Raw genomic sequence first — 20,778 nt, 5'->3', positions numbered from 1 at the left:
CAAATTTTTGCCTGTAATGTTCCCCATATCAATAACGCGCTTATCTTTCACCGCCCGGAACGTTCCAGTGTATTATCTATAGAGCAATATACAGTATCACGAGCAGTTTAGCCACCTCATCGTGAGAAATTGGAAGAAGCTCAGAAGACCTTGCTCTTAATGTAAAAAAAACAACCCTCAAAAGTACGCCCATTAAACTGGTGCAACCGCACTCCCCCCCAAATACTTACAGTAATCGGACGGATTGTAATGCTCCGGGCAGACGATGTCGAGCTCCTTCAGGAACGACACAATGTTCCCGGTGCCACCGGTATAGATGCATTCGCCCTCCGCGACCGCGTACAGATGGTCAAACATGTTGAACAGCAGCGCGGACGGCTGGTGTATCGTGCAGATGATCGTGCGGCCTTCGCGGGCCAGCTGCTTCAACAGTGCGACACACTGCGTGGACGTGGAGCTGTCCAGGCCGCTCGTCGGCTCGTCGAAGAACATTACCGGCGGATTGTTCACGATTTCCAGTGCGATCGCTAGCCGCTTCTTCTGACCTCCGGATAACCTTCCGGTGCGCGTTTTCTTCGCCTCGTGCAGCCCAATGGCACGGAGTATTTCGTTCATCTGAAACAACAACCACAGAGGTGAGGTGAGATTTTGCCGATGTGCACACATACGGTAACGCCCGCTACTGTTGCGCTTGCACTTACGCGAATCTTTTTGCTCGCCGGGCTGAGTTCGGCTCCGATTTTGAGATTGGCGGAGAAATGCATCGCCTCCAGCACGGTCAGATGGGGCTGCAGATCGTGATCCTGCATGATGTAGGCGGACATCCGCCGGAACCGTTTCAGATCCCGCGGCTGCTTGTTGACCAGAAGTTCGCCCGTGAAGCCACCCTCACTGTGGGGGGGAAGAAAGAGGAACAGGAAACGCATAATGGTGATTATGATGGCGCCAAAAATATGTTGATTTAGTAGGCATGTGGCGGTCGGTATCGGTGTACAAACGATAAGCCAGTAAACATAAATATGTAGCGTGGGGGAAAAAGGGAGCGATACTGATACTATTTCCTCATCAAACTGTTTGAAGAATTCCGTGCCGTGAGATTAGAAAGCGATCGTCTATGGCGCCACCCCTTGGAGGGTGTCATTCTGAAGGTTCCTAATGGCCTTTCCAGCGATCTCGCTTGCGTGACTCATATCACAATCAACCGAGTGCTCTTTGTTTGTAACCACTGGTGTACCAAGAACCATAACAAGGGCTTTATCCTATGCGACATGAAGTCGTCGCGCAGTTGCGCTAGCAGAGCTCCATTTCATATGACGTCATGCACTGCACTACACTGCTGTAAGCTCTGTATGGTGGAGTCAGTCGAAGTCAAAAGAAGACGCACGCGTATGATCTAGCAGTACAATGCCTCCTGCGTGTCCGATTAGCAACCGTTCAAAGTGTCAATCAACCCCTGGATTCATCGATCACCACTAATGACCGTTTACTGTGGGTTGTGCGCGTTTGTAGCTTATTTTTTCTACACCTCCAGCTCCACTGTTTCGCAGGCCGAAGATTAAACACCACTGTCTACGGCACGAAACGCGCACCGACTAAGCAATCGGACAATAACGATTTCAAAGTGCATCACCTCTTCATTCCTCTTTGTTGTTAGAAACTCCGTGGTAGGGTAGGCAAGACATGTTGATGTTTATGCTGGTCCTATAATCTGTGTTTAATCCAAGAATCGTATCCGAAGGCTCGTGTTCTAGGTTCTCTTGGTAACAATTCCCATAACGGCAAAAGGTTACATCCAAGGCTATGATTGATGAACAGTATAGGAAATAAATTCTACCTCCTCAACTGTCCCGTTTCTTGGTTACAAAGTAACGACCACCACGTAGCAACAGCAGGAAGTGCAAAAGCTTCTCCCGACGATCGATGCCGAGCGCCTTTTTTCCAGAATTGGCTATCCACTCGTCTAAGGTCGTCGAAGTCACCGCACCAGCACCAGCCACCTCCATCCCAATAAACCTGCTATTAAATGCAAATAAACTCGCACTGCAAAACTTACGTAAAGCCCGCCAAAATGTCCAGCAGGGTGCTCTTGCCCGCCCCGGACGGGCCCATGATGGCGGTTAGCTCCCCGGCCCGGAACTCGCCGCTGATATCTTTCAGTATGTCCCGACCTGCGGAAGATAATGGGATACGATACGGGCGGTTATAGATAGATAAAACACACAGCACGCGCCTGCATGCATGCATTTAGTAGGTGTAAAACTGGGGAAGCTTTAACCTTCGCCCGATAAATGGTAAGGTGTCAGTATTGGACGAAAACAGGAAACAGAAACATGGTTGGTTTCGTCATTTCCAGCACAAATTGGGGATGATGAAACACTACACAAATGGGATTTACGATGTGTCGTAATGAGATAGGGGGGGGAAACTAAAAAGCCTGATTGAGGCCTAAAGTTGGGAAATAAGTTTGGGTTTGAACATTTAATCAGGGGTGAAGGTAAAGATGAGTGTCGGAGGAATAGTTCTAGAATTTTTACGCCATTCATTTGCACGCGGCTTGTGAACAAACGCTTATCGACAGATCGAAGATATTCCGTTCTCATCAAAAACCTGTTTTTTCTCACATAAGCTAAACAAACGGTTATGCAAGTCTCATGTATTTGTACATCATTAACACGCAAGATCAAGTGTTTGGAATATACTATATCGAGACTTCACACGCAACAAAGTAGCATCTTGCAACTTCTAATTCCAGTCTCGGCGCCTACGAGGCGGACCGTGTGCACATGACATATTTGTGTGCATGACTTAGACTTCAGTGAATGCTTTCCCAGTTCCTCCTACGCAAGGGGGTGATATACTTAGATATTATTCTTGGTGGTGGCCGTTCCAAAAAGAACTTTGCAAGTTAGTCCCAGTCCTTTTGTTGACTCAACGATTTCATTCTGGTTTGGTTTATGGTTTTATATACTTTACTGTTCACACCAATTTCACAAAATGAAAAGATCTGTTCTGATCGGGATGTTGGAATGAACCAATTTCGTTCTTTTTAGGTTCGAAAAAAACCCTAACCCTAAATTTGACTCCCTGGTTCACAGTTCAGGGATTGATCTTGAATACATTGACACACGCACACATGCTTCTCGCTCTACGCAACCAGAACCGGTTATCGATGCAAAGCCAGCGGAAATCCATGCAATAACTAGGCCAGTCTTCAGGCCACCAGTGCAGGAAAGTTATAAGCCGATCAGCTGCTTCGGTTGCATTTGCTTTAGCTAACCTCCGCTAAACTCCAGCAGAACCAACCAACCTCACTCTTAGAAGAAGGCATCACACATTCAACGCAAAGCTGAACGTGCCCAGAACAGGTTTTCCACGAGCAGAAGTTGGAAGCCGAGAGAGGTTCCACGTTGGACTCAAATTTCAAACCTCCCGTGCTCCCGTACTGCTGGAACTCCGCCAAGGGAAGAACGCCGATCAATAACATCGCACTGCGTGTTTCTTATTCTCCTTTCCTCAGGTAATATTCAACCGCTACGTGTCAGAAACCGGTTTCGAATCAAGACATTGTCGTCGCGTTGATGAAGAACACGCTGGAGAGTGCATCGCAAACCAGCAGCAGAGCAAAGGGGTTTTTTGGGACATCGAAACTTCCAAGAAGGATCTAATTCTAAAGCACGTAGAGCACACAAATACAGTGCATAAACTACGCCCAAGGCAGTACGATTTGTGGGTGGAATCATCATCATCATCTAACCTCGTGATCCTCGTGATCCTCCAATTGAGCTCAATTAAAACAATCGAACGAACGTGTCTGTGACCGCCGGCCGTTCGTCTTCGCTTTGGAGCAGCGGCTGAGCGCATTCGCTGTCCTTGCCGTGGCAAAAAAAAAATGGCACACGGGTCAATGTTAGCTGTGGGGAACGGAAAGATTATCATAAGCTGTCCAGTCGCCATGGGAATGTGTCATCACAAGCATGGACTCGCGATTGCTTTAAGCGACAAACTGGGGAATATATTTGCGTACATCAGATGCGCATCTGAATGGATTGGTGTTGTCTGTCCCTGCTACAATGTACAATCGTATCAGGAATTGCAAATCTTCCTTCAAACCTGCTCTGTACACCTGTTGCCAGTGGCCGAGAGACATTAACCTAATTTTCTTTCCGCGATGGTGGGCTTACTCTTTACAGCTTTGTACGGATGACCTTCGGAAAATCCTCCAACACTTGCAAAGCGCGTGTTCCCGTGATCGTGAAAAAACAGAGGCTATGTGCGTCATAAATGTTTATATTCTTTCTCCCATCCCTTGTGACGAATGAACCACGAAATATACCTAACCTAACGCAATTCGGCAAGCGTTAAGAACGCCTTGGTTCGTTTTGCGTTGTTTGCATTCGATTCGGTTCGAAAAAAATGGGGTTGTTTGTAAATTGCATTAACTGCACTAGGGAATAGGAAATTGAGAATTGGGTGCACCCGCGTGTGTTTGTGTGTGTGTGAGAGAGAGAGGGTTATGGTGTTTTGGTTCTGCCACACGATATCAATTCGTAAACAAGGTGGAAGTTGACCTCAAACTTGCGGTCCGCGTGTGCACGCTGAATGTACAAAAATCAACGCTTTTGTGTGGTGAAATTGATCGAGCCGGCCGTTTCTGTATCGATTTATTTTCGTAAACAATCATTTACAACACCCATTCTTTACACATTTCAAGCATCTCCAACCTTCACAGCCATTCAACAATCATATCAAACAAGCTTGACGTAAAATTATATTAACCGTTTGCTAACGTAATCGCGTCGCGAATCTCCCGTACCGCAACGCAGTTGCAGCCGGGCGCGCGTGCTCATATGCTTCGCGCCGCAGCTCAAACGCACACACACACATGCACATGAAATGCAAAATATTTTATTTAAAATGCAGCACGGTGCGCCGTTTCGTCGCGCTTCATTGCGCAGCGAGCGATACTTTCGCGTGCGCTTCCATCAAGCGCGGTTTATGCCCCGCGATGGAGTGCACATTCGCTGCACTTGTCGGTGGGCAGCACAATGGAATCTAAGGGTGACGATCATGCACTAAGGGACGAACCAGGGAGGCAGAGCATGCTCGGCAAGAGAGCAATGAAATGGTTTCATTTTCTAACGACAACACATCTTGTTAGCTTTGGATACACAGGGAGTAGAATTTCTGCCATTGCTCCCAGTGGCTGTGAAATTCAATGCTCAATGCGTGATGTTTCCCAGTCGAGCTTATCAAGCCCTGCGCGAAATGGAGCGTAATTTCAGCGCGACAAAGAGGGCCAATCGCTCAGCCCTATCGGCGATTAAACGTTTGCGAGCAACTGTTTGCTAACGCGCTCAGCAATCAATCCCCTCCAATCGCAAGACATTCGAACTCGCGGTGACTAAGAAAACATACCAACCGGGAAGTCAAACAATTCGTCTGCCAGCACACAAGCGCACCGGGGACACCGTTGACCGGAACGGCTGTCGGGCGGGTTTGATTATCAATTCTACTTTTTTCCTCGGTGCGTTTGTGTGTGTGTGTTTTGCCGGTCGTGAATTTGCAAAGCGATGCGTCGTCCCACTCAGGGTGGACGGGGTTATATTAGAAAAAAAACAGCAAATACGGCCACCATCGGATTGATAAGTGGTAGCCAAGTGGTGCGGCCAAGCGAGCTGTACGCACGAGGCGGTCAAGAGAACAGTGGGATGAATAGTTTTAAGGTTAGCTAAAGTTTTTAATTTGAATTAAAATTAATTTAACTTGTAAAAACCTAAAAACCATCGCCTGTGATACGTAAAATCGTCGAAGATCGTAAGCTCTATTGGTCCAAAACTAGGTTGCTTGAATGACAGTCGGCTCTAACCTAGAAGTTTATTCGAAAAAAATGCCTTCGTTCAGTTCCATCGAACGACAGCTCAAAGAGTAGCATAAGATCAAGGAGGCTTTTCATTGAATTTTTCGTTCAGTACAAAAAAACATCATCGGTCAGTAGTGCCATTTAAGATATCTTCTCCTGGTCGCTTAAGAAATAGCAGTGCTTCAGTACATTTTATACGAATAACCGGGGTTAAGAGATTGAGAGACGTAAATAAGTTCACAGATATGTTTAATATTAAATTTCAGTTGAAGAAAATAATGTAAATGTCAAGACATTAACTCAATACAGTCAGGACGATCATCTTGCATACAGAGAAACCATGAAACTTAAGTATTTATATTATTGTGACTAGTCAAAAACTTCCTATAAGCTATGCCTATCCTATAACTGTGTATCAATATAGGAAGAAATAAACAAACAAACAAATATATCGATGAGGAAGAATCCTATGCTGATTCATGAATGCGAGTCCTAGTCCATATCAAATCTAAAATGTAAACTACATGTCCATCTCAGTCCAAATATTTCCCGACGTGTTCGAACGAATCCAAGTACTATTAGCGAGAGCGCTTCAGATCTGTACAACTTTGGTAAAATACTGCAAAAGTAGACACTAATCTAACTATAGACTATATACTCTGGAAATTATGAGGAGTGGATATGGGTAACAAACAACACTCTTAAGATTGCTACCATTGAGTATTCCCTTTTTCACTTTCCTTTTCCTAGTTCCTCTTTTCAGCCCTTGCACTTTTTACTAATTTTACTGTAAAAAATCATCATTTTACTCATTGCCAATCTAACACCATGCACTGTATTTGCAAATATCAACATGCCCCGCATATGCCACCGTCGATTGAGATACGTGCGCGAACGCCGGCATACACACAGACACGCGCAACACAGTGGCACACGCGCTACCCTAGACGCCTTTGTCTTGGGCGAGATTTGTCGAGAAGTCGAGTGCTGCGAGTGTGTTTATTTATTAGGCGCGCCCAGGGAGGATGGTTGAAACGGGGTCAACTCCAACAGCCCCGCGGGTATGATTACGCGTGGCGCGAATCTTCTGGACGGTCGAGGACGATTCTCAGCCCCTCATAACTCATCACTTCTGGAGTGCGGTTTCCGCGGGAAGAGGACGGTTTGCATGATCATCTTTATTTAACTCCCCACTACCCCCAGATAGTGCCTGGTTCTCGAGTGCGTGTGTGTGTGTTGTGCAACCGCTCCCCAGAACGACCCCGTGGGATTCGCAACCGATTTGAAATTGCAATAGAAACAACGGCTCTCTGTTTCTCTCTGTCTGTATGGGTGTGGGTCCGCGGTGACAGACGCCACACCCAAACTCGGGGCCACGAACAGAGAGCGCATCCTTTGTGTTTCACTCGCTCACCCGCACGCTCCAGTTCCGGAGCACCGTGTCTCGAGCTCTCGGAGATCATGATCTCGCCTCGTCCGCGCAAAAGCTGGTCGGAACCGGTTCCACCGCTCCACACGCGCGCGCGAATCTGCATCTCTGGGGCAGTGCAGCAACTGCATCACTCGGCCGCACAAGGGCAGTGCATGTTTCGATTAACGCCCTAAAGGCCGAAGACAGACTTGACAAAGCTGGGCTGTGGGGGAGACAGCAGAACGAGACTCGAAACAGAGCTCGCAAACCAGCCGTGTAAACAGACGGCCGGAATCGACAGCACACTCAACGAACAGCACGCAGCAGTGTGGTTTAGATGTCACTCACACGCACACCGCCATCCCCATAGAAACGCAGGGATCGTGTGTACTTTTTTCCAACGATAAACGAGCGTCCCGGCAACATGACACCGATCCAAACAGTGAGATGGAGGGAGAGAAAAAAACGAACAAACAAAAAAGCCAACACACAGTCGAAAATAATCTCGCCGAAGGTTATCTGAAGTTCGTTCAACCCGTGCAAAATGCGTGCAGGCAAGGGACGCGATGTGTGTCGCGGTGTGCGCGCGCACATCCCCATCGTGCACGAAAAGCCGCGACCACGCGGTCGTTTTAACAAACGAGGAAAAAAGGAGGGATGGGGAGCGTGCAATATGGCGATCGATGATCGTACCGAGCAGATCTGGGCAAGAGATGGGTTGGTAGTGCGGTGCGCGATGACATAATAATTAAGAGGTCTGGAGCCTCACGCACAGCACAGCGTATCCGATGTCTAAAACTGAAAGCAAAACTAGAACATGAGAATGCATGGAGTTGTTGTTGTTCTTTAATTAGAGTTTTTGTGAGAATATGACATGCATGATTTTCTTAACTTTCGTTTTCTAAAAGAGAAATTCGGTAACTCAATGTTAAATGAATTTATATTACAAAACTTTCGTTCGTGCATGCCGAAACCCACAATACAAACACAAGCCTTCAACTCGAAACACTACGAACCTTAACATTTAAAAAAAATCAAAACTGTGCCTTCAACCGTTCAACAAGTTAACGTTGCGTGCAAAACACACTCATGTGTGTGCGTGATCTTTCCTTCGACCGAGCCAACGGTTCGATCTAGTTGGCTGTGGTTTGCCTTCAAAACGCCATCATCAAGCCAAACCTTTGCGAAGAAGAAAGAGAGAGAACAGAAAAGTGCGGACGCTTCATTTTTGGTCTCATGTCTCATGAATTTTAACGAAAGAGCCCCAAAAACATTTTTGATACCTTCCCCAAAAGCGGACCCCAAAACAACCAGCAAAAACCGAGGAGAGAAGGAAGAATCATCTGCGAAAAACATAATCGCGTAGGCAAACAGCGTGCGCACCAGCCCCATGCGCAAGAGGAAGGATCGTTTGGCGAGCCATTCTTAACCAGCATGAAGTAGGCGCAAATGAAGAGGCGCTTCAGGAAGAGAACCGACATAAAGAAAGAGGCGAAAAGAAGCGTGTTGCTAACTTCACTTGACAACACACGACGGCAGAAGAGCAGCAGTGCTGATGAGTGAAGCTTTGGTCCGGTGCGAATGATTATAAATGTGTCCCCTCTGTGAGGCCACGCTTCAAACCGCGCTTCCTTGCCTTGTTTCTAGCAAAGAATCAGACATTTAATTAGCATCCAGCACACCCTGCCCTGTGCGTCGTATGTGTGTGATTGAGAGAACGGACCAGCCACGACATTGACCGGCTTGCACGCCGATCGTTTGAGTTCGAGTCACTGCTGCATTGTGCTGGGTTCATTCAATCCAACCTGCCTGTTTCCACTCGGACCAATGGCACCTACACCAATGAAAGCACAACGAACTAACATTTCAAAAGTGTAAAACAAACACGCCCTTTCACAAGCTGCTGCTGCTTAAAGGCACGCTTCCTGAAAGCGATCTTGTACCAAATGTACCAGACGGAAAATTGTGGTTCCTTGAGCAGGCCGGGGGGATAGGGTTTAAAAATAATTCCCCAAAAACCTCCTCGTAAAAGTGGAACGGCCACATGTTGACTATAATTTAACGACGGCACAAAATGTGTTTGTTTTCACTTTTCGGGGGTGTATGGCGCGAGCACATACAGACATAGTGCCTGTGTTGCAGTGGGAGATAAGCGAAAGCCTGAGGCTGGTGCGCTTGAACATGAATAATGGGGCAGTACAGGTTCTTGTTGGTCCTGTAGACATAATAAAGTATAGTGTTTGGGAATAAACTTTTCTGTGACGAGACTAACTTTTGAGATGCTTAGAACCTTGAAGGTTCAGCTAAAATTCCTAAAAATCTTCATTCGTTTAATGATCTAATTGTAATTCTTCAATCGGAAGATCTCTCTGATAAACGCAACGCATTGGACAGTGTCATGTCCGGCACGACAAGAGCTGCATTTCCAACCTGCACAATAAAAAGTGACGTTAACACACGTGCCACCGTCACTTTCGCTTTTTAACATCTGCCAAAACGTACAAAAAGAGAAAACAGTTAAAACCATACACGAATTTCCACCTTTTTTGCCGCTATCCCTTGCAAACTTGTTCGTGACTTACCAACCGATTGGCCTTCTGCCAGCTGGCCCCTGCATAAAGGCCTTCGAAGTGACTTCTATTAATCCTCACGGCTAATATAGCTGCAACTATGCCACCAGTGAGCTTCGAAGCTGATCCTCCCGAACGCCCGACAAGCGATAAGTAACGCCTGTCTGTGAGGCCTGTCTTATCAATATCTCCTACATTACACCACTCCAACCCGAAGAAGAAGAGGGAAGAACGACACGGTACACCTTCTGCAGACACTTCGTAACAAGCGCTCAGTGTTGTTGGGATTTTGGGTTGTTGTCCCCAATTTCCGTACAACCAGCTGCAGAACGAAACTGCCCTTTTTGGACTTGTACGCTACGCTATCACCCCGAAGACACCCCGACACCCCTCAACACCTGCCCCGTCCTTGGATGATGGCAGGATGGATGGGATTGAGGTTGATAAGACGTCCCACCTGTGAAACACCTGTAAAACAAGAGCCGGCAGGCGACGAGTCTTACCTTTGCGAAATATTCCATTGCGTACCGAGTACGACAGGTTCTTGAAGCTGACCGTTACCGGTTTGAACAGCCGAGCGGCAATCAGCGACGGTGCCGCTATCTCCTGCTCCACGGCCGGTACCCCCGGTATCTGTAGGGGCTCTAGCTTTGCTGCACCGGCCCGCCGACCACCGACACCGGATACCGGGGATGTTCCCGCCTCTGGATCTGCGGGTCCACCGTTCAGCTCTGCCGAGCTGGCCGGGTTCATTTCATACGATTCCTCGGCCATCTCAAGGCTCGACTCGAGGAAGACGTTTTGGATGTTTTCGTGTTTTGTTCACTAGTTCTTGCTCTCTAGTTCTCTGTAGCTGATGCCAGACACTCAGTCACACACACAGAGAAACTAATCCCAACTAATGGTCTACCGGTTAAGAATGCGCGAAATGGTTAGCACATGGTTGGGATGTTGGCAACCAGCAATTTGGCTAAAAATACGTTTCGTGCCAAACTAGAACCTAAGAAACACACTCTCTTAGTAACACATCCCACGAGAGCTATCTTCTCGCTCACCGTTCACTCTCGGGTGCTCCACTGGACCATTCTACGACGGGTTCGACGCCAGCCAAAGCCCATCGATTCTGTTAGCACAGCGGGAAACGCATCACTCTCCCCCAGTATGCGCTTTTATTCTTCACACACAAAACCTACACAAAACAACACACACACGCTAAGCTGCACAAAGAAGGGCTGCGATGCGGTACAACCAAGCTTCCTTCCCAAACGATAACGTCGTGATCCCTTCTTCCCTGCCCTTCTTTTCTCCCTGACTCGGGTTCCGAAAACCAAACAACGGCATTCGGTATCACACTCACACACTCCGCCCTTTTTCTCGTCGAGGCTCCCTAAGGTACGATGGCTCTAAGTGCACCCGCACCGAAATAACCACAAACAACGGCACAACGACCGCGGCCACCGACCGACCGACGCGGGTGAGAAGTCGCGGATGGGTTGTTCGATGCAATCCGACCGACCTGGGAATGAGCTGGGCACGCATCCACGTTCGCTCGCCTCTCGGAGAATACTGAAGGCACCGAGCGGCTCAGCTGATCCGCGAAGCCGCGCGCACAACAAAGCAACGGTTGGTGCAGCAAAGCGGCACCGCATGGTGGGATTTTGTTGGAGGTGGGTTTGGTTAAAGCGTTATTTTATTATTGAAATTTAAAAAAAAATAACAAAATGATAACTTAGCACAAGCATGATGTTAGCCACACCATTTTTTTTAAGGCGCACTAAAATGATAAACGGAGCACCAAGCATCTTAAAAAAATAAAGAAACTCTTTGTCTTTTGCTGCATTAAGTCATTAAACGCCTCAAACACAACTCCGGTTTCATTTTTACACACCGCAGAGTTACGGCCCTTCGAACACGATTCTCATCTAGCCTGCTGTGCTCACCAAAACCAAGCAGCACGGTGTGCGTGAAATGACTGCCCCCAGAGCGCACCTGCCTTTCGCTCTCTCGCGCGTAACACGCAAACCAACTCCAACTGCATCGCACGCGCAAACAGGGTTACTTCTTTTTTCGTTGTTTATTATGCAGACAACCTTCTTCGCATGCACTCGGGCTCATGTGCACATCCTTGGCCAGTCGATGATCTTTAAGGTTCTTTCCGTGCAATAAAACTAGAAAAAAATGTTCCTTCAAATCACAAAACAATAGCCGAATCACGAACACGGATCTACGCGGATGTTCCCTTGGGCACTCAGGCACCACGATTATGCTGACCCGGCCTGGCCATCTTGCCACAGCATAAGCGTGTTGATAACGGGCGCCTATCGCATTTTTTAGCAAACATTTGAAACAGCTCTGAAGAAGCAAATGACCCATTACAAACACAGCCGTGTGGGCTCTCGGTACACTTGCACTACAATGTACTTATCACGACTGGGCGGCCCGAGCTTGAACAAGAACGATGCTTCTGGGCGGATGTCAATGAGGGCATCGAAGTTCGGTTATCTTTGAACTGTCCTGCTCAACTGTTCAGCGGTGCAGCTGAAACGAATGAGACGCTGTGCCAGATTTTCTGTGTCCATCAGCTGACGATGGGGAGAAGACAGCTGCCTTAAAAGAGGCCATTATCAGCATCAGACCAGGTTAAATTAGAACATGGACTTGGACCTGAAGTAGGCTTGGATGTCGGGCATTAAAACTTTCAACCTAGAAGTCGTTTTTTGTGCCTCCAACTATTGAAACTCTATCAGTTTACATACTTCCGTGCCTATTTTTAACGCCGAAAGTGTGGCCATGCTGACCTTTGGAATCGAATTTCATGCCCTTCAGGTTCGCCTCCCTCTAAGGTTATCACGATTCAAATTCATTAACCAAACACATTAGTGACACTAGCAATGCGTCAAACGCGTCAACTGAACTGAAAAAGGGCTTCAATTGAAACGCTGGCCACTCGCCACCATTTGCTGATAACGCGCTGAACACGCTTGCTGTAGCAGTGTGTTGTTCTACCAGCAGATTCCAGCGATTATACATTTCTTTCAATTTACGTCATAAGCATTCTAGGAAGGGATGAAATGAAAGGGAACAAAACAATATCCCCTTCTACACTTTGAATTGTTTTGCGATCAACAAATTGGAATCAATGTAAGGTCATCGAGGTGGTCTATTTACGATACAAAGGAACTTCAATCGACCAGCAGATGAGGTGAACAACCCGTTAGTCGTCCTGAACCCGTCCAAATCTCCAGCACGTGGTTAAGCCTCGTAACCAGTGCAGCAGCTGTTCCACATTTTGCCACAAGTGTCCTCGAGCGGTCACGCTCCCTCTCTCTCTCTCTCTCTCTCTCTCTCTCTCTCTTTCTATCTCTAGGCTCTTGATGATAAGCTGGTCTCGATTAAAACTGGTCAATTCGGTAAGTAATCACTCTTCATTCTTCTCCCAGTGCTCTGTGAACTTATCGCCAGTGGCTGTGTGCGACCGTTTTCTATTAGGATGTAGTCTTCTTAACCGACAATAGTCTAAGTGAACAATAGCGCACACACGCCGGACAGAAATGACAATCTTGGACGGGCTCCTAGAGCGATTAGGCTAAGCTTATCAATGCTGGCAACGAGCGACGAACCGATGAGTCTTTGTTGGGTGCAAATCAATCATGTACTTCAGTGGAGCTGTTGAGAGTGGCATTAGCTGCCGTTTCCTGTAACAGTCACTGGGCTAAAGCTGGTCAATCAAAGACAGTTGAACAGGTTTCTTTGTGCTATTATTATCGTTTTGTGGTTTTATTATTGCAAAGTCACCAGTGGATTAACGGCGGATAAACTATTTCTAATATTTACACGTTCTTTTTCTCGTTCTTTTACGCACTCTGTTTGTCTCCCCGAAGATAATGGAACGATAATGTTGTGATGTTTTTTTTTGTCCTATCTTATTCATATTCCTCCTAATACACTCTAAACCTTCACACCCTGTCTGTCGTACTATCTGGCTAGCACTGAAGATTCTTAGCCAATTCGTAGTCTTGAACATGGAACAAATCACGGTCTACAAAAAAGTACAAAAAATTTGTGTATATTACTACATGTATATAAAAACTCCATTAAACTCCACATTCTCCATACAGTATATGGTATACAAAAGAAACAACAGCAAAACACCTTTTGCTAGTGCATTTGATCACAGATATCGATTGCTAAACTTACAAATCTACACAACCACACACGTGTACTACACTTCGTCTTCGACCCTTGGACTAAGTGTGCGCATTCATTCTTTGCAGATTCCTGGGTGTTGGGTTGGGTGATACAATTCTAGTGCGTTTTTTTTTTTTCATTCTTCGTTTGCTTTCCATTACAAGATTGCAAGATTCTAGCTCTCCCCTTTAGGCTTTTCCCTTAACATACTGCTGGTTGGCTAAGAGACGGCAAAATAATTAATAAAAAACGATGGCCTATACCCGCAATTCGCTTCGGTTTATCGCTTGTTCAGCTTGTACCACAGCACTAACACGGTGCTGATGTACATCGTGATGATGATCAGCATAATCAGCACAAAGTTCGACTGCATGTCCACGTGCTCGATGTCCATGTCCTTCTGGAACAGGACCGGGTTCTTGAAGTGGCAGTAGATCTGCGTCTCCGGACAGTGCAGATCGCCCCGGTTCATGCCGTACACCGAGTTCATTATGCCGTGAAAGCTCGCCCGGTAGTAGCTGATGTGCCACATCCACTTGAACACGGGCGTAATGTCGACGTACCGGGTGCAGAAGCCAAACACGGAGAACAGTACCGCCAAAATTGGACCGATAAATACGGCGAGCTGGTCAGAGAAGTAGTCAAAAGGAGGGAGAAAAGGAAGATAAAATTAGTATTCGAATGCATATTTTATAAATTGTTTGAAAATTGTAACGGATTTGCAAAGGCGTTCAGCTTCAGCGCCATCTAGCGTGCTAAAAATTGAACTGCCATACAACTTGCACAGCAGGGTTGCATGCAACCTTTGCACGAACGTTCAGGGTTGGATCGAATGTTGCGGCTACAACTACATTAAATTATGGTTTTGTTGATTTTCTGATAAACTGTCACAAATTAAATTGCCATATTTTTTAAATGACAGAGGAAGCAAATGGGCTTATCATGATTTGTGGGTTTTGAGTGTTTAAGAGTTGTATGACTGCATTGAAATTGAAAAATTTAAATTGATGAATGTATCACTGAATATTCCACAACAATACGCTTATACGACATTCCCTCACTAAAGTGAGGGAATGTTCAATTCACTACAAACATATATCAGTTTTAAGCACTACCAGAGGACATTCAAACCATTCAACATTATCTCCTAATCTTCAGTATCAGTGTCTATCACAATCATTCGTTTTCTCTCTCTCTCTCTATCTATCTCTTTTCCTTTTTGATTGTGCAACTTATTGAAACCCTTTAGTTAGCTTAACGCCTCAAACTCACGTTGCATCATCTTGTCACCACTTACCTTCACCGACAGCGTTGCTCCGACGAAGAAGCCCCACGACTGGGCGCAGATCGAACCGGCCACGCAGAACAGCGCGAATATGCAGAAGCGCTCCATGTTTACGTAGTTGCCCGTTAGATGGTAGCTGATCACGACGTAAATGAGAGAGCAACAGATCTGCCGAAGCCGGAGCAAAGTCGTACCAAAACAAAACCGAGAAGTAAAACAAAACACACACACAAAAAAGACAATTTATCACTTAAGGTGCTACGAAAAATCTGCCCGTCATGGCGCATGGACATTGGTTCGCGTGATTCATGCAACACTTGAACTCCAACTTGAATCCAAAAGCAAACCCCTCAAAAGGAACACAATGCATGTGAATGGTTTCTGAAGAGCGGGTGAACGCTCAGCTTTTTTTCATCATCATCATTGCAACACTTTCACCAGCGATTGCCCCGACTTACCTGTATCGGAATTTCAAGAACCAGCACGGACAGGAAGTACGGACCGAGCTTGTACCACCGGTTGAAATGCTCTCTCGTTAGCGATTCCATCTCGATTTGAACTGGAGGGAGACGAAAAGATGTTGAAGTTAAAACAAACAGTTTCAAAAAACCCGCTTTCTTCCTCTTGAGGATGAATATACTTACACGAAAGTACGACGGCCATCTTTCCAGTGTAAACCATCATCAGCATCGATCCGTAAAGGTAGACATAGTTCGCCAGCACCTGGTTAGCGTTGGGCCCGACACCAAGGTACAGGTAGCCGAAGATCGTGGCCACTGCCGCATGGGCAATGATTCTACAGAACAAAAGGAACTAAGAAAAAGGAGGTGGATGCGAATTTAGAGCGATTAAATGAAGAATGACCTAACGATTAGCTGTCCCCATTAAGCGCTACTATTGGTCACCTTGAGCCACCTTCATTTGCAAATGCAGCGCACTTGAACTAGTTTCCCGTTCCTTGTTCTGAAAGTTCTAACACAGTTGCAACACAATCGATCGACAGCCGTTATTCGCACTTACACTCAATCTCGATCGCACGATCGGATGGATTGATTGGGGTATAATTTTGCTCCCGGCGAAAACCCTTCTACACGGTACCAATTATCTACACGCTATTATGATTATTTAACCAATAAAATTATCCAACGTGTGAGCATTGGATACAAAACAATCTACCAACCGGGAGCACATAAAATCAACACGCATCGCCCTTGCCAACAATCACCATTCAAACACAGGCGGTAAAAACGGCCGGGAGGTGGTTTGAAATGTGGAACACTCGTTTTTAATTGAGGATTGTCAATAAACCTGACTGACAAGACAGCAGATACCAAACAATGGGAACGCATTGGAAATAATGCTGGGAAGGAGGAATAGTACTCATTCCAGGCATTAGTTTTAAAACACTCTATTTAGTGGCGCATGATCTTGAAACACCGATCAGTTTCACACAATGGTGTGTCTAACATCTTCCAACCGCTCGCATTACTTACATAATTCCGCCTTGTCATGAGCAAGTTCCGGTAGAACAGGAGCAAAAATTGCATCACCAGCGAGGCGGGTTTCGTTTTGGAGAAGATGTCATCCTCCTCGTACGATGAATTGTCCAGCGCTTCCTGCTGCTTCTGCAGCTTGCACATCTCTTCCGCCTTGCCACCGCCACCGATCGAGTAGCTTTCCATCAGTTTTACTGCAAAAAAAAAACAGAAAGAAAATGAGAGAGGGAAAAATAGACACCAAAGGTCAGCTATAAACGGTGAATGGGACATTAAATCAATGGCTGGCGCTTTTTGACAATCTTAGCAAATTGATCCGCTGAGCGCTTTTGGGGGGGAGATTGTTGCGATCACACTCAACCCTGGGAAGAACCAAATTCAATCGACTCTCCGCGTGTGTGTGTGCGACTTAATTGAGCGAAAGGTACAAATTAGCAACCTTTTATCTATTCCACCCAATCTGGGACAGTGTGTGGAGTCCGACTTTTTTTATACCAATGTTTCCAAACCAGATTGTTTGCTACGGTCAGCATTTCAGCATAAATAGCTATAGCAAAGTAAAAGGAAGAAGCAAAAGCCACCACACAAACTGTCACGGACTGCTGACTTTGTAGCCATAAGGAAGGCGAAACTGGAAAACGGGCAATAAACGTGTCGCGGGCCCCAATCCACGCCACGCCGTGCGTCGTGTTTGGTGAGCAAACGAACGGAACGAATTCCCAGCGCAAAAACACACACACACACACACGCACACACACACACACACACACACACTCATTTTTCCCGCCAAACGGATTCAACCAAACCAACTGAAAACCAGCAGCGAGTGTTTGTATTTTCCAACAGGCTCAGTGCTGTTTTTTTTTTTGCTCCGCCGGGCTCATCGAACAGTAACCGGCAGAGCTCGTCAAAAGTGTGCCCCGGGTTTTTGTGTTTGGATATAATTAAGTCTCGCCATATACACGCGCGCGTGGCTTGCCTGCGTTCTTCTATGCGACACAGTAACAAAATTAGCACCTCGCTGCTGCTGTTGGGTCCCGTTGAAGATGACTCTGAAAGGCACCATCGGCCACATTATGTTTAGAATGCATGAGGTAAGAATTGAAACGACAATAAACCGGCTCTTTTGCGCCGTCATAAAGAAGGGGTTGGCTTGGAGTTACGGAGGCTCCAATCTCTTAATCAATTAGTAAACCTTTTATGGCTGACCTGTGTGCCGAAACAATCAGCAAAGGGTGTAACATTCGGTTGAGACTGAAGGTCTTCAAGGATTTTACAGTAGTTTGTGAGGGTTTTGTTTCTTGTCTCGTATGTTTGCTTAAAATATCTCTCTCAACCTCACTTCCAGTTCAAACCTCAAAAACCGGGTTTCAGGCAAGTCGTTTGCATAATAATTCTAGAAGAATCAAAACAAAACACCCAACCTCGTACACACTGTTACTGTAAATTACTGTGACAATGTGTGGAGTTCCAGAATCAATATTGAAGCTACAACCACCTGCCAAAACCAACAATACTATAAAAATATTGCGTGTGAAATGTCACACCAGAAAGGTACAACTGACTGAAACAAAACCGCTGATGATGATTCCAAAGCAGCCAAAGACAAGCAGGGCGACATGATCTTTACCCCGGATATGCCATTAATTACGCGCTAATGAATTGGGAAATTTAAATTACCAGCCTGACGGTAGGTTGTACACAACGCGCAAACATCGCGAATGACCAAGCCCTACCGATTGGTCAAACAAACCAATCAATGGTACAATGGAAACTGAAGACAGCGACAGAAGAAAAAAACAACTATCTATCGATCGGTTATGATGTGATGTTGATCGACCCAAGAAGGTAAGTTGCAGTGTGCAATTCGTGGCCGCGATGTGGTTAAAAAGGTTGCTCTGAGGTGTTGCGTTTCTATCTAAACCCTACTGGCCGGGCTTTGCAGGCTGGTCTCGGGTGTGCACTAACGCACTCAGTTCAATGATTGATCCGAAGGCTCGTCCTCGAGCGAGCAAGCCACTTCTAAGGCTGATGAAATTGGCTTTGCCGCCCTACCCGTGTTCACGCGCGGTGTGTAATTAATAGTTTGTACATGTGCGCGCGCGTTAAGTGCAAGAACCGACCAAAGACGCGGAGGTCACCGCGCTCCGATTTAAGGATGGCACGGCAAAGCAGAGCAGAGGAAGTGCCGATAAAGGGCCGATCTCGAAGGGGGGGTGACGTCGAAGAAGCTTACCGTTGTCGTCGAACGTCGAATCTAGCTCGATGCAGCGGCTGCTGATTTCGTAATATTTCTTGAGCGCCGCCTTGATCACCTTACCGACGTCGGCCCCGTACTCGCCAACAGCGATCTCCATCACTGGAAAATGAGAAAGAGCACGAGAAAAGGCCTGTTAGAAACATCCCACCCAAGTAAAGCATCTTCATCACAAGACTCACTAAAATCAGCCGGATTGTGATAGCTCGGACAGTGGTAGCCAAGGTCACCGAGAAACGGGAGCATCTCCTTCGTCGGCCCCTGATAGAAGCAGTGCCCTTGCACCACCGTATAAAGCTGATCAAACATCTCGAACAGCAGCGCACTCGGCGTGTGGATCGTGCACACGATCGTCCGTCCGTCCTGAGCTAAGCGTTTCAGCAGCGAAATGCACTGCGCACAGGACGAACTATCCAGCCCGGTCGTCGGTTCGTCCAGAAACAGGATCGGTGGATTGCTGATCATCTCCAGCGCAATCGCTAACCGCTTCTTCTGCCCGCCCGACAGCCCCATCGTTGGCGTGTTGCCCTTCTGCTCCAGCCCGAGCATGAAGAGAATCTTCTCGATCAGCCTGCGCTTCTCGGCCATGCCGATGCCGAAGCCGAGCTTCAGATGGGTCGCGCAGGTCATGGCCTCCGTCACCGTCAGCCAGGGTCGCAGGGCGTCGTGCTGCTGGATGTAGCAGGACAGCTTGCGGAAGCTTTCCGAGTTGTGCGAACGGCTCTTGCCGTTCACCTGCACCATGCCGCTCACGCCGGACGACCTGTCGGGAGTTGGGAGAAAAGGTGCAAACATGATGTTGATGATGGGTTTGCGCTTTGTGGAGGGAAGATCACCGCTGCCTCACTACTTACACATAACCTGCCATAATGTTAAGCAGCGTGCTCTTGCCCGCACCGGACGGGCCCATAATTGCTGTCAGCTCGCCCGACTTGAACGACCCGTTAAGGCCGTGAAGAATTTCTTTTGATTCTGCGAGGAATGAAAGATGAGGACGAATAAATAAAAAGCAAGCATGAATTCAATAAGAAAATGTTATTTCTACGTTGTATTGTATGACAGCAGCAACAATACATTCCAGGCGAGGAGTTATTGCATTTTTCTCCTCTCTCGTATATATTTTCCGTGAGATCATCGTTGCGCCCAATTTGCGTCAGACGAGGAATCCATGCTGCTTCGAAATTGACTAAATTTATCACCGTTCAAGGTCGATCGAACGAAACAATTTGGAAACTTTAATTCGCGCTATTTCACGGTCTGCTCTGGGGTCGATATCGAAGATCTTCTCAACCAGTCGACGATGAAACGCACTTCAATATATCATCGATCACACAGTGATTTCCAATTATAGAACAAAACATAAACCCCGCAGGCTTCAAATTTCATCGAAAGATTCAAGTTTAATTGAGCTCCAGGAGGTTGTCGAAGAAGCATGTTAATGCCCCTTTTTTTTGCTTTCAAATGAGGTAGAATTAATCAAAAAAAGTCCCAACTTGATTGTTGTTACTAGGCAAGATACCAAGATTCGCCCTAAAATAATCACCAAGTTCCTGCTGGCCGATGAATCCAGTCTAAACTTATGCCAAACTCATATACTTATTGCAAAGAAACCGGTTTCCTAAATTGAATTGAAACCTTTAAAAAAGCCCAGAACTGGTTTTTACAGAGCCACACCAAGAACCGGCGATTCGGTTTAGGTTTAGGTTTTTTT

At 46.6% G+C, this 20,778-nt stretch overlaps 1 protein-coding gene across 1 annotated transcript in view; it reads right to left on the bottom strand.

Annotated features, from left to right (window-relative positions):
• The window catches only part of LOC120899690 (uncharacterized ABC transporter ATP-binding protein/permease YOL075C-like), a 35,012-nt gene that overhangs the window by 2,513 nt on the left and 11,721 nt on the right, over positions 1-20,778 (bottom strand). Inside the window, exons 3-14 of the mRNA XM_040305800.1 lie at positions 19,922-20,039; positions 19,250-19,830; positions 19,047-19,169; positions 16,808-17,004; positions 15,959-16,127; positions 15,773-15,873; positions 15,327-15,482; positions 14,313-14,654; positions 10,345-10,660; positions 2,054-2,168; positions 702-891; positions 231-615 (exon numbers count right to left, since the gene is read on the bottom strand). Of these exons, the coding sequence (XP_040161734.1) occupies positions 231-615; positions 702-891; positions 2,054-2,168; positions 10,345-10,660; positions 14,313-14,654; positions 15,327-15,482; positions 15,773-15,873; positions 15,959-16,127; positions 16,808-17,004; positions 19,047-19,169; positions 19,250-19,830; positions 19,922-20,039 (2,793 nt within the window). The remainder of the gene's footprint in view (positions 1-230; positions 616-701; positions 892-2,053; positions 2,169-10,344; positions 10,661-14,312; positions 14,655-15,326; positions 15,483-15,772; positions 15,874-15,958; positions 16,128-16,807; positions 17,005-19,046; positions 19,170-19,249; positions 19,831-19,921; positions 20,040-20,778) is intronic.

This window comes from Anopheles arabiensis, chromosome 3 (assembly GCF_016920715.1).
Source record: "Anopheles arabiensis isolate DONGOLA chromosome 3, AaraD3, whole genome shotgun sequence".
Classification (NCBI taxonomy): domain Eukaryota; kingdom Metazoa; phylum Arthropoda; class Insecta; order Diptera; family Culicidae; genus Anopheles; species Anopheles arabiensis.
The sequence above is the reverse complement of the archived record's forward strand: the minus strand, read 5'-3'. Positions and strand labels throughout refer to the sequence as shown.